The 13,634-nt window shown below is 41.5% G+C and overlaps 1 protein-coding gene across 1 annotated transcript in view; it reads left to right on the top strand.

Annotated features, from left to right (window-relative positions):
* ASB14 (ankyrin repeat and SOCS box containing 14) overlaps nucleotides 1–13,634 on the top strand; it is a 141,743-nt gene that overhangs the window by 66,601 nt on the left and 61,508 nt on the right. The window contains exon 7 of the mRNA XM_078662379.1: nucleotides 9,118–9,289. Within this exon, the coding sequence (XP_078518505.1) occupies nucleotides 9,118–9,289 (172 nt within the window). The remainder of the gene's footprint in view (nucleotides 1–9,117; nucleotides 9,290–13,634) is intronic.

The following is a 13,634-nucleotide window of genomic DNA, read 5'->3' on the forward strand; positions in this document are numbered from 1 at the left end:
GCTGAAGTAGGGAGACTAAGGCAGGAGAATCAAAGATTACAGACAGAAGCTTTACTGTTTAAAAACCCTGACTATCGAGAGACAGGCACTATCCCTAAAAGCCGAAAGAGTTACATCCAACCCGCTAGATTCACTGTACCCTCATCATCCGCGGGAGCAGAAGCCAGAGTAGAAGGAGACATAGCCCCAGTACAGGTAACTGTTCTCACTCCGAGTCCTGTTCCTCTAGCTATGCCTGAAAGGTTTTCGGGTGATAGTTCTAAATTCAACGTGTTTATGAATCAATGTCAGCTCCAGTTTCTGTGTAAAGCTGCATCCTTTCCGAATGAGTCTGCCAAAGTCGCCTTTGTTATCTCTTACTTGGCCTGCAATGCAGCAGAATGGGCTGTTCCTTTGATAGAATCCAATAATCCCCTCTTGAATGATTACCAGTTATTTCAAGAAAAGATGAAAAGTCTGTTTGCCAAACACCCCTATATGCAAGCTAGTGATAATGAACTTTTGAATCTGAAACAGGGGAACAAAGATCTCTTGACCTATATAACCAAGTTCAATAGACTTGTCACAGAAACTCACTGGCCTGAAGATAAAAGAATTTCTTTATTTTACCGAGGTTTAGGTGATGAACTTAAAGACTTGTTGTCACAGATTGTAAACCCCCCGGAGGACTGTCCTTCGTTCATTGAACTAGCAGTCAAGTTGGACCATGGGTTGCATGAGAGACGTGGTGAGAAAGTACGGGGCCTAGGTCCCAAATATGTCATGATCCGTGCAGAGAAAAAGGAATCTAAAGACACTACAGAGCCCATGCAGATAGGCAGTGTGAGAGGTCCCTTCACTGTAGAAGAGAAGGAAAAACGACGCAAAAAACAACCTCTGTTTGTATTGCGGCAAAGGGGGACATTATGCCAAAGAATGTCCTGTTAGACCCAAAACACCTATGAGAAAGAATACCAGTGGCTCTCAGAAACAGGAAAACTAATGCACTTGAAGAATGAGGAGGTCGCTTCTTCAAGTGATAATGTTCATCAGATCTCATCAGAGAAACAAGTAGTGGCCAAACATTTGTTGCTACAGGTCACCTTTATTTACACGGCACAGTGTAGAGGTGATATGTCCATACTTCTTGATTCAGGAGCCACCGGTAATTTTTTTTATATAAAACTGGCACAACGAATAGGTTTCCCTTTTCTCCCGAAAGAGCACCCTGAACCCATAAGAGCAGTAGATGGTACCGAATTATCATCAGGGTTAATTAACTATCAAACACCCCCGTTGGTTATGGTATTGGACAATGGGCATTCAGAGAATATAGTGTTTGATCTAATCGATGCTCTCAATTTTGGCGCTATTCTGGGTATCCCCTGGTTACAAGAGCATAATCCGTGTTTAAATTGGGCCACTAGGGAAGTAGTCTTGCAATCTCAATACTGTCTTCTTCATTGTTATCGAGAAGCAAGAGAAAAGGTTCCCCCGTTACAATGTGCCTTGCAAACGGTTGCAGTGGCCTCTTGTGTTACGGACATATATGCGGAGTTTCAAGAGGTGTTTAACGAAACCGAAGCCACCAAACTGCCCCCCCCCCCCCATCGCAGCTACGACTGCCGCATCGACTTAATCCCTGGGGCAGATTTACCTAGCAGTCGTATCTATGCTCTTACGCCTTCCGAGACAGAATACCTAAGAGATTATCTTGATGACATGTTAACCAAAGGGTTCATTCGTCATTCTACTTCTCCAGCCTCTTCTCCTCTTTTTTTTTTATTGACAAAAGAGAAGGGGGTCTGAGAGCATGCCTGGATTACAGAGCATTGAATAAAGTTACCATAAAAAATAAATACCCTCTTCCACTCATCCCTGTTCTTCTTGACCAGCTACGAGGAGCAAAAATCTTTATGAAAATAGACCTAAGAGGAGCCTACCATCTTATTCGTATTAAACAAGGGGATGAATGGAAAACAGCCTTCAGGACAAAATTCGGCCTTTTTGAGTACTGTGTAATACCTTTCGGCCTCTGTAATGCCCCTGCGGCTTTTCAATACTTCATAAATGATATACTCAGAGAATACCTGGACATCTTTGTTATAGTATACATAGATGATATACTCATTTTCTCTCAGAACGAACAGGATCACGTTGATTATGTAAAGAAAATTCTGAGAAAATTACAAGAGAACAAATTGTTCGCCAAATTGGACAAAAGCACTTTCCACACTAAAGAAATAGACTTTTTGGGTTTTATCATCAACCCGGAAAGAATAGTAATGGATCCCCAAAAAATTCAAGGCTTAATAAACTGGCCAAGTCCCGCGTCAGTCAAGGAAGTCCAATCCTTCTTGGGTTTCGCCAATTTTTATCGGCGATTCATTGATCATTTTTCTGATTCTGTAGCACCTATAACCCGGTTGTTGAAAAAAGGGGTATCCTTTCTTTGGTCCGAAGAAGCGGAACAAGTGTTCCAGATGTTAAAAAACAAGTTCACCACTGCTCCTGTTATTTAACATGCAGACAACACCCAACCATTCTTTGTAGAAGCCGATGCTTCTCAATATGCGGTGGGTGGAGTGTTGTCGCAAAGAGACAAAAACACAGGACAACTGCACCCCATTGCTTACTACTCCAAAACCTTGTTACCAGCTGAGCAAAACTACACTATCGGAGAAAGAGAGCTATTGGCTATTAAATTAGCATTCCAAGAATGGAGACATCACTTATTGGGTTCCCCTCATATTGTTACCATCTACTCAGACCATAAGAATCTCCAGTTTTTCAGAACAGCTAGAGCCCTTACTCCCCGTCAGATGAGATGGGTATCCTTTTTCAGTGAGTACGATTTTATCATCACTTATCGTCCAGGACCTCAGCAAGGCAAAGCGGATGCGCTCTCCTGGTTGGGCCACACTATAGAAAAGACTGGGGATTACTCTCTACCTATCATACCTGCAAATAAAATTATTCGAGTGGGAGACACAAATAAATCCTTCTTTGAAGAGCTAAAAGCCCAGTATAATACCATTCCTCATGACCAATGGAAAAAAGACACAGCCAACACTATCGTGGATGGGTTATACTACCATGATAATAAACTATTGATACCCACCCAGGTCTTACAAAAACAAATAATGGAATGGTGCCATGATAGTGTTTTAGCCGGACACCCAGGAAGTGTTAAGACTAAAAATCTATGTCACAGATGGTTTTGGTGGGAGAACATGTCACGAGATATCCAGATCTTTGTTCAGGCATGTTCTACTTGTGCTAGACAAAAGGCGTCTCATTGTGCACCCACAGGGTTGCTAAAAACCATAGCCGTCCCTTCTGCACCATGGCATTCGATCAGCATGGACTTCATTACTGAGTTACCCAGATGTCACGGTTTCAATACCATATACGTAGTAGTTGACATGTTATCTAAAATGGCTCACTTCATCCCCTTGAAAAAGATTCCTTCAGCCAAGGAATTAACACAGGTGTTTCTTGAGCAGATAGTACGTCTCCATGGTTTGCCCTCTGTTATTATCTCTGATAGAGGCCCCCAATTTGTATCCAAGTTTTGGCAAGGGGTGTGCTCTACTCTATCCATAGATCATAGGTTGTCCACAGCATACCATCCCCAAACAGATGGACAGACCGAGAGAACCAACCAAACCCTCGAACAATACCCACGCTGCTTGCTCACCACCCTCTCTTCCACTTGGGTTCAAGCTCTTCCTCTGGCAGAATTCGCCTATAACAATACACAACACTCTGCGACACAAGTGTCTCCTTTCTTCTTTAATTATGCCCAACACCCTAGAATGCTACCCATAGTCCTGGATAGGAAGATAGTGACAGTCCCAGCACTAGAGGAGCATCACAAGCTAATCAAAGTGGTTTGGGAAGAAGCTAAAGGGGAATTACACAAAGCAAAAGAAGCCATGAAAAGACATGCAGACAAGAATAGAAGACCTGAACCCACTTACACTGTGGGAGAGAAAGTCTGGCTTTCCACTAAGAATCTAAGGTTAGAGGGGTCAAGAAAATTCCATCCTAGATTCATCGGACCCTATCCTATAGTAAAAATCATTACCCCAGTCACCCTGAAACTACAGTTACCCCCCACAAACAAAAATACACCCCGTTTTTCATTGCTCCCTGCTCAAAAAATACATACCACCCATAAAACCTGACACACCTCCCCCTCCTCTAACCATTCAGGGAGAAGATGAATATGAAGTCCAGAAAATCTTGAATTCTCGCAGAGTTAGGGGTAGACTGCAGTACCTGGTGGACTGGGTAGGTTATCCCCCCGAAGACAGATCGTGGGAACCAGCGGAGAATATCCACGCTGCTAGACTAATACGAGAATTTCACAATCTGCATCCCACTAAACCTCGACCTCTGAATAGGCCTTTGGGGAGGGGTACTGTTAGGGGTTGGAGGATAGCAACAAGGGCTCGACATTGACATGTGGTTAGAAGCAAACCCCATGTCTCTTTTACCACGTTCCCCCATAGAGTACACAGAGTATGCGCTTTAGAGACGATCCCTGAATCACGTAAAGGGACGCTCTACCTGTAAGTCAACGCGTGGCTTACTGCCGTGACCACGCCCCCTTCCTTGTTCCTGCTTGTTGCAAACGCCATTACCCCTAGCGTGTTGCTTGTTTTCTTGTTCTAGCCCGAATCCTCCGCTCTCCGAAGATTAAGTTTGGGGAGATTGCGGAGATACTTATCCCAGCACGGACTTCCCCGCCTTCCGTTGATCGCCCCCGGCTCAAGAGGAAAGCCAGTTCCTTTTTTCTTCACGTACCGCTCGGTGCACGTCTCGGCTGAGAAGCCGAAGTTTGTTTTCCCCGCATTTTGGTGTACTGAGCTATCTGCCCCGCTCGGTGCACGTCTCGACTTGGAAGTCGAAGTTTGTTTTTCCTGCATTAGGTGTGCTGAGTTTACAACACCTTTTGCGAACGGTTCGAGGAGTTATATTTCCTTATGCCTGATTGAGAGAGTGTTGCTCCACCTGGCGCTTGATCCCGGGCCGGGCTTCGCCTCTCTTGAGAGAGTAGATGTTCCGCTCTTCGTTGCCCCAGAAGATCCGGCCATTGCGCCTCAAATCCCAATGTTAAACTCCTTATTATTTCTTTAGCCATTTCTTTTTGGTCTGAATGGTTGAATGTCGTGTGAGAGAGATATCTAGTAGCCCCTCCCAGTGCATCAGGACTCCTGCCTTTACGAGTCTAGTATCTTACCCACTTCTCTCTTCAAGGACATTCCGGGACATACCTGGGGTAAGTGTAATGCAATGCTAATCACATGTCAATGTATTTCTGGGTGACTTGTATAGCAAAGTGTATTGGTATCCTCCTATTGTTTCCTTGCAGCATTTTGCGACCAGACAGACCTGTTTCCCTCCTGTGATTCCGCCCCACGTATGGGGAGAGTGGTGGACACTCCTTGGAATTTTCCCCCATACTTTTAGAGAACAGCCGATAGGCGTGTATGTTACACATTATTCCTGTGGTTGTTTTATAGAGGTTAAGGGGATTTCTCTTCACTCCTGTGGACTCTTGGGTGCCTGGTGCTGGAAAACCGACACAGGGACAGATAAAAAAGAGAAGGGAAGCAGCTCGACCCCAGCTCCTCATTGGGTTGAAACTTGTAGACCTGGTCACGACAAATGGAAGTAGTCAATCCTGACAGCTTCCCATTGTGTCTTTTAGTGTAGCTTTCCGAATGCTGATATCATAGCAGATGCCATGAGGTGTAGAGCCTGGAGCATGGAGCCATGAAGCTAAGAGCCATGCTGAGGAGAACTGACAGTCAGGACAGAATAAGAGTTTATGTGAATGTCTGTTAGTGTAAGCATGTGTGCCAGGAGGCCTGTGCAGTGATTAGTAATAGTAGCCTTCGGTATATTAAGGTATCCTGGACATAATTTTGGCTATCCCTGTTGGTAATCAGTGCCTTATTTGTGAGCATCATTGGTGACGTGCTAGTAAACCTTCCTACTAGTTCCTAGATAGTCGTCCATCTGTGTGACTCATGTATGAGCATTCTTGATGAAATGCAGGCTACACATGCATACTTGTGGCATATTGGTTGCCTATTTTGTCGAGTTCTTGATGGTGCGCAGTCTATCACTGCATGATAGCGATCATTAGTGACACATATGTGACATTCTTGATGGATGGATCGAATATGCCTTACAGAAAAAGTGGAGGCCAACACAATGTATGGAAGGAGAGTTGCCACACAGGTTATATAACTGCAAAATATTTAGGTCTCGCCTAGGCAGCCCGCATGCGCTGTCTCTCCGAGACATCTAGTGATCTATATGCGTGGGAAAACTCTGCCTATTACTTAGTAATTTCTCGCCGCTTGCCATTAGTTAACTTTTGAATTTTTTTTGTTAGCGGGCTTATTATTGGCTCTTGTGCCAACAGGTAACTTCCGGTTATTCCGGAAGCAGCACGGCCTAACTACAGACTCGTTACTTTCTCGTTTAAAATAGTGTGCATTAACATGCGATCGCTACCTTACATAATGATTATACGCATACGCCAGAAGTTTGACGTGGGTGCATGCGTGTTCAACGGCACCAAAGTCCACAAAACGATGAGAGGCGGAAGAGATTAAACACTCACCCCAGGATCACCGGCTGTATATTCACACTATGGCTCCCCAACATTGCCTGCCTTTCCAACACTGTGCTTCTTATCCCCCTTTTTGCAATCCGCAACTTGCAAAGTAAGCCTCCAGCAGTCCGGGAAACTGTCTCCCTTCACAAGCGCCACCCCTGCACCCAACGTCCCTGCATCCCCTCTCATGCCATGTGACTCCCCAAACAGTACCCACTTAACAAAATTTGCGCACAAACTCCCTACACTCCACCCGCTGACCTCGCTCACTGAACCCTCTGTAGCACCTCTACTTTATGTCCAAGCTATAGTTGCTGCTCCTACCTCTTATGCCACTAACACCATTGACAAAGCCAAGAGACCTAACCCGTTGCAAGTATGATGTTCCTTGTAGCATCATATATCTTGATGCAATGGCAGAAACCGTTAATTACAACTCGGGTGGCACACAATGCAAAGCCCCGACTTTTAGCTTCCGTGATTTAAGCCACGCCCTTCATCATTGCTTGACAAATATGTATTCACACTATTGGAGCGTTTTTGGCCCCATCAGCACTGAAGGGAAATCGTTGTGTGTGCATCCGGACGAAGGAGAAGCCAGAATAGTGTCCGTGGAAGAGTCCCCTCTTATCTGTGAAACTATCTCCTAATGTTTCTTACTTCTCTCTATTGTGTCATTTTTCCCCAGGGAAATCGGGCAGGATTGTTGCACTTTGCAGTATTAGACAGACAAATGTTATGCCATTTCTAACATAATACACAAGGTGTAGACATGCTATTTTGTTAATTGATATGCCAATCTTTAAATTGGTCCCGAGATAGAACAAGCATTTGCAATGCAATAGGTCTCGCATTTACACAAGTTTAAGCTATTGGCATTGTAAATGACAATGCCTTTTATTTATGTTTTAAAAACCAAAACATAAATAAAAGGCATTGTCATTTAAAATGCCAATAGCTCAAACTCGCGTAAATGCGAGACCATTTGCATTGCAAATGCTTATTTGTTCTGCCTGCTTCACCAACCTTAACTTCACAAACGCATGACATGCAGCATTTCATGTGATGCCCCCTCTCAAAGGGGCCACTACCACTTATTGTCTTGGGGCAGGTCAGCCGCTTTATCATACGTCACACTATTCACTATGGATCAGAGAAGGCGCAGTCGAGTATTCAAGTTTTGCTTCCAATCAGCTCACTCAGAAAGAGGGCCCTAACTGGCAATAAAGTCCTACTTTTTATCATTTTTAATTAATGTAACAACATTCCACCAGCAACCAGAATGAAAATTCCAAAGTTTTTGCTGCTGTCGTGGAGCTTATTTTACGGTACACGTTGCTTTCTAGAACATCATAGTTTAGTTTTCTTTTATTCTGCAGCTGTAAGAGATTGTCTATTAATTCCTGCTTCTCTCAATGATGATATTGTAATATGAATAATTCATGTTTTAGAGGATACTACTATTGTGATAATTGCCTTTCCTTCCCATATCGCACTCTCATATTGACTTGGGGTGCATAAATTGGATGTCAGGCAATTCCCACAAGGTATCGACTTCAGAACATTCACTATTATCCCGCGGTGGTTCCTCCATGGGTGTGAAGGAGCGTCGCCTCCGCCCACACTCCTGGCCACAAAGCAAAAAAAAATGAAATGGTAATAAAATGTTTTTATTACCATTTTATTTTTTACATTCTGCCAGCAAACAGAGTGCGAGGGCGGGGCCTGTGAGTCACTGCTCCCAATGATTGGCAACAGTGAGAAGTGGGTGCTTAAGTTTACATTGCGCATGTTGGTTTGGCCCGCTACCTTGCTAGCCAAACTGACATGCGCAATTCAAACCTCTCCAACCCGGCTGTCTTGGACAGCCTGGTTGGAGAGCAGGCACAGACCCACAGTGCCTTTTGGAGCGTGTAAGCCAGCCCCCAAGTCAATCAAGACGCTTTAGAACAGTGTTTTGATTGGAAGAGAGAGTTGGCTGTGGGCTTTGTGCTCAGAGGGCATGCTGCAGAACAAGTGGGAGTGCTGTAGAACGCAGAGCAACAGTGTCAGGTAGGGATTTTGTTATGTTTTTATTTATGTTAATGTGTATATTGTTATGTGTATTATGTGTATGTGTTATGTGTATTTGTTTATATGTGTGTGTTAATGTTATGTGTATTATGTGTACTGTGCGCCCTCCTCCATGTGATTTGCCACCAACCGCCACTGTTACTATCATATTAGAACATTAAATCTATAATGATATTGTGCAGGTGGCGTGGTCATCCAAATACATGTCCATCATTATTAGAGGATATATTTCCAGCCCTGAATTAGTCAATGAACTGAAAATGTGATTTATGGTGAATTTGACTTAGCTTAAATGTTTTCCAATCACTTTTTTTGTTAAAAAGTAATATATAATCTTAATGGTTCGAGGGAATTGTTTTAGGATGTTTATATTCACTAAAAGTCCAGCTTGATTAAACTTGCTAATTATCTATTATATTTCCCAACAGGCGCTAATGTTCTTTCTCAGGCTTCTGACTGTGCTTCCATACTATTCGAAGCTGCCACTGGAGGAAACCCAGATGTAGTATCTCTGCTTCTGAAGTATGGGGCAGATGCCAATGTTCCGAAAGAGTCTGGTCACTTGCCAATCCACGGGGCTGCTTACAGAGGACACTTTTTGTGAGTCCAAAAAGTAAATTTTCACCAGCCTTTCAGTACTATCACTCTTACGATTAACAAAATTGTATTTAGTAAGAACACATTATTTATATTCTGGGACTATCACACTTATAATGGTCATTAAATGCTCATTTTATTTACAATCGATCAAAACTGGATGTGAAATGAAAATTATACATGAAATGACTTATATCAACAATATTGTAGATAACAGTATTGATGTTTGCAGACATGATTTTAGAAATGGACAATTGGGGTATGGTTATGCCCAAAAATTACATTTTAATCCTGAAGACTTGTCTGATTGTTTGCAACTAAGTTTCAGTGGTAATTTGCAACGTCAGTTTTCGGTGAAGAAATTGACGGAACAGTAAAAAAATAGCAGATAAGCTATTGAAGATGGACAGCATATTAGAGGCTAACAAGAATGATAAGGATCACGGGGTTACGGTTACTAATCACCAGACCAGTTCTAATATGTATAACAAGGACATAGGAAGGGAGGTCACATCTGAAACACGAGTCCATTCTGGAAGCTAGAACTATAAAATATATATATATATATATATATATATATATATATAAATAATCGAAGCAAAAATCTTCAATGACGAAGACACCGCACACCACTTGAAGTTGGTTAATTTCACATTTATTTGCCTGTAGGTTTCTCCCACCTACGCGGTTCGAACCTAGACGGTCCCTGGTCACGGTCAGCAAACATTTGTCCATTATTTATGTTTAGTATTTATACAGCGTCTCCATTTAGCCAGTTATGATGCATTATGGGCTGTGTAGTTAGTTTCTGCAACGGCTCATATAGAGCCTATCCCAATGTTTTGTTTCCGGAGCCCGGTGATTGAATCACTCATGAGGGATGGGTCTAACGCTCCTACATAATTGTTGGGTGCTCTATGGAAATACGCTCTATGGCAATCATTCAGTATGATTGTCCAAGGCGCAATTAGTAGCAATTTGTTGGTTCATGTTCCATATGTAATAAGGACTGAGTGTCAGTAAGTTCATGATGGCTAAGTGCCTTAATGACTCTGTCACTTCAAGTTGTTCATCCGCCAGGCTCACAGTTACTTAACATTTAGGATACTAAAACATTTCTTTACTATCGTTGATCATACATCTCTCCTTCTATGGTCGTTATGCCCATACTTGTTAGGTGATATTTACATATATATACAAATGCAATGACATTCCCAAAAACATTATTGATTATACAGATTGATACCAGAAAGTTAGTTATATAAAACATGGTCTAGTATTATTTGTTCGTTTACTTGGTCCACTGTCATATCAAGCTGATTAGTTCTATAGATGCACATGTATCTCTTCATCCCCGTTCAGTCCCCATGGGCTTCTAGTTTTAAAACGGATTATTAACTTGGACTCTAAACGTCTGAGTTTCTGGATGCGATTGCCTCCCCTTTCATGTTCCTTCACAGTTGCTAGTCATGAATACTTGATGTCTTTCCAGGTTTTGTCAATGTGGGTTTGTAGATGTTTAGATATAGCATAACTTTGATCGTTGTTTTGGATGGCCCTTATATGTTCCAATATCCTCTTTTTTAGGGGACAGATGGTTGAGCCAATGTATCTTTTTCCACAGTAGCATTCTATCACATACACTACAAACTGTGATTTGCAAGTTATTTTGTCCCGTATTTCGAAGCTTCTTCCTTTTTGGTCCTTGATGAATTTTAGATTTTTACCCACCTTACAGGCTTTACAGACCACGCATTTGGTGAAACCCATTTGTCGCTTTTCTAGCCAAGTTTCTGGTTTCTCATTCTTAAAATGTCTGTTAACCAATGTATCCTGAATTGATGGAGCTTTTCTATAGGATATTAATGGTCTGTCTCCTATCAATGCCCCAATTTCTGGGTCCTTCTTGAGTATGCTCCAATATTTTGTCAGTATTTGGCGAATTTCGAAGCTTTCTTTAGAATAGGTTAAGATTAACCGAGGTTTGTCTTCATCTATTTTCGCCTCGTTTTTGTTTTTAACTGTTGGTGTTTCCGCTCTCTTTGCTCTCCATGTTTGATGTCCGTGTGTTTGTATCCACGTTTAATAAAGCGAGATTCTGTTTCTTTGAATTTCTTTTCCATTTCTGCTTGCTCTGAACAATTTCTTTTCATTCGCAAGAACTCTCCATAGGGTATACTTTGCTTTAACGGTAACGGATGAAAACTGGTGCCGTGCAGTACACTGTTGGTTGATTACTTTTTCCTAAAGACCGTTGTTTCTAGCTTGTTGTTCTTGATATATACTTTGGTATCCAAAAAATCTATTTCTTTTTTCTATAAATTGAACGTGAATTTCAGACTACTTCATTTTGATTCAAGATTTTTATGTAATCCATACGTTTTTGTTTGGGACCCTTCCACAAAAGGAAAAGGTCATAAATAAATTGTAGCCATAACACCACATCTGTGGTGTATTGTTCGTTTTCTTCTCTCCAAGCTATGTGCCTCTCCCACCAACCCATGGTGAGATTGGCATAGCTTGGAGAGAAGGAAACCCCCATGGCACATCCACATCTTTGGGAATACATGTTTTTGTTAAACAGGATTATGTTGTTCGTTAAACAGAATGTTATCATGTCCAATAGCATGTTTGTATGCTGTAGCTCCGATATTGGCCTTTGTTTTAGAAAGTATTTTATAGCTTTTAAACCTATGTCATGTTTAATTGACGTATAGAGTGACACAACGTCGATTGTAGCTAGCAAGTATTCAGGCTGCCATTCTGTTTCCATTATGATTCTAAGAAAATCTCCAGTGTCTTTAATAAAGGAGCTTAATGTTGGAACAATTGGTGCCAGGAAGTGGTCGACATATGAGGCCATATTTTCACACAATGAGCCACAGCTAGAGATAATGGGACGGCTGGTGGTTTGTACAAGATCTTATGTATTTTTTGCAGGAAATATATTGTCGGTGTTGTTGGGTGCAATATTGTTAGGAAGTTTTTTTCATCCTGACTTAGTAGTCCCTTTTCATGCCATGCCATTATTGCTTTATGTAGATAAATTGTCATCTCAGTGGTGAGGTTGGTTTTTAGCAGCGTGTAATTTGTTGTATCGCTTAGCTGTCGATTCGCCTCTTCCATGTAATCGATTTTATTTTGGATGACAATATTGCCCCCTTTGTCTGCAGGTTTTATTTCTATTGCGTTGTTATTCATGAGGGCAGTTAAAGCATGGCGTTCCTTGATTGATAAATTCTCATGTTTGTTGGTTTTTGTGTTTTCCATGACTTCTAGTTCTGCCACAACTAGGTCATGGAAACGATCAATCCGATTTCCAGGGTGTAGGGCAGGACAGAATTTTGATTTATTTTTGAGGTTGGTTCGTGGATGTGAGCTTGTAGGAATCCCCATCTCGGTCAGCAGTTGTGTATCTGTGATTTCTATATCATCTATTTGATGGATTAACTCATAGGCAGTTCTGAGACTTGTTGTGTCAGCGATTGTATAGTCATCTTGTGTTTCTGCCTGGTTGTATTCGTCAATCTTCTTCTATTCATCCTTATATCCCAATGTTACTCTCTCTGAATGATGTTGCAAACAGTAGTGAAGAGTGGGAAGTGATATGGGTCAATCTTTCATCCTATATGTAGCCATAATTTTTCTGACTTACTGGATGTTTGGTCAGTAAGGTTATGATATATTTTGATTCCAGCTGTCTCAATTTTCTCACCTGATCTCATCCCCTTTCTTCTTTGCCAATTTGATCCAAGCAGAAAAACCTTAGAAGATCCAGACTGCTATTATGTTGTGTATCCAATTGTTTTGCAACTGGATAAGTTGCATCGTGATTAGTGATTGCCCTCATATGTTCTAATTTTCTCATTTTTGCCATGTTTGTTGTACTTCCTATGTATTTTTTCTCACATGGACAAATGAGGCAATAATCTAAATTGCAATTCAGTAGTTTGGTGCTCTTCCCTTGGTTCTTAGATTGGGGTATATGATATGTCTGAGTTTTCTTAATAAATTTGCAAGCTTTACATTTAAAGCAAGGAAAAAATCCTGTCACTGGTTTCTTATTTTGTTTAGTAACTGAGTAATGACTGTGAACCAATAGGTCTTTCAGTGCAGTACTCCGTCTGTACGAAATATAAGGGGATATGGTTAGTATTCCCCCTATTATTGGATCTTATGTTAAGATATTCCAATTTCGTCTCATTTTCTGTAATAATTGTAATGCACTAGTAGAGTAATTTGTCACCAATCTCATTGAATCTTGTGTATCATTTACCTCTTTTCATTTGGTTGTTTCTTTTTCTAACAATAGCTGTTGTCTTGTTTTTGTTGTATCTTCTCCTATGTT

This window comes from Lissotriton helveticus, chromosome 9 (assembly GCF_964261635.1).
Source record: "Lissotriton helveticus chromosome 9, aLisHel1.1, whole genome shotgun sequence".
In the NCBI taxonomy this organism is placed as follows: domain Eukaryota; kingdom Metazoa; phylum Chordata; class Amphibia; order Caudata; family Salamandridae; genus Lissotriton; species Lissotriton helveticus.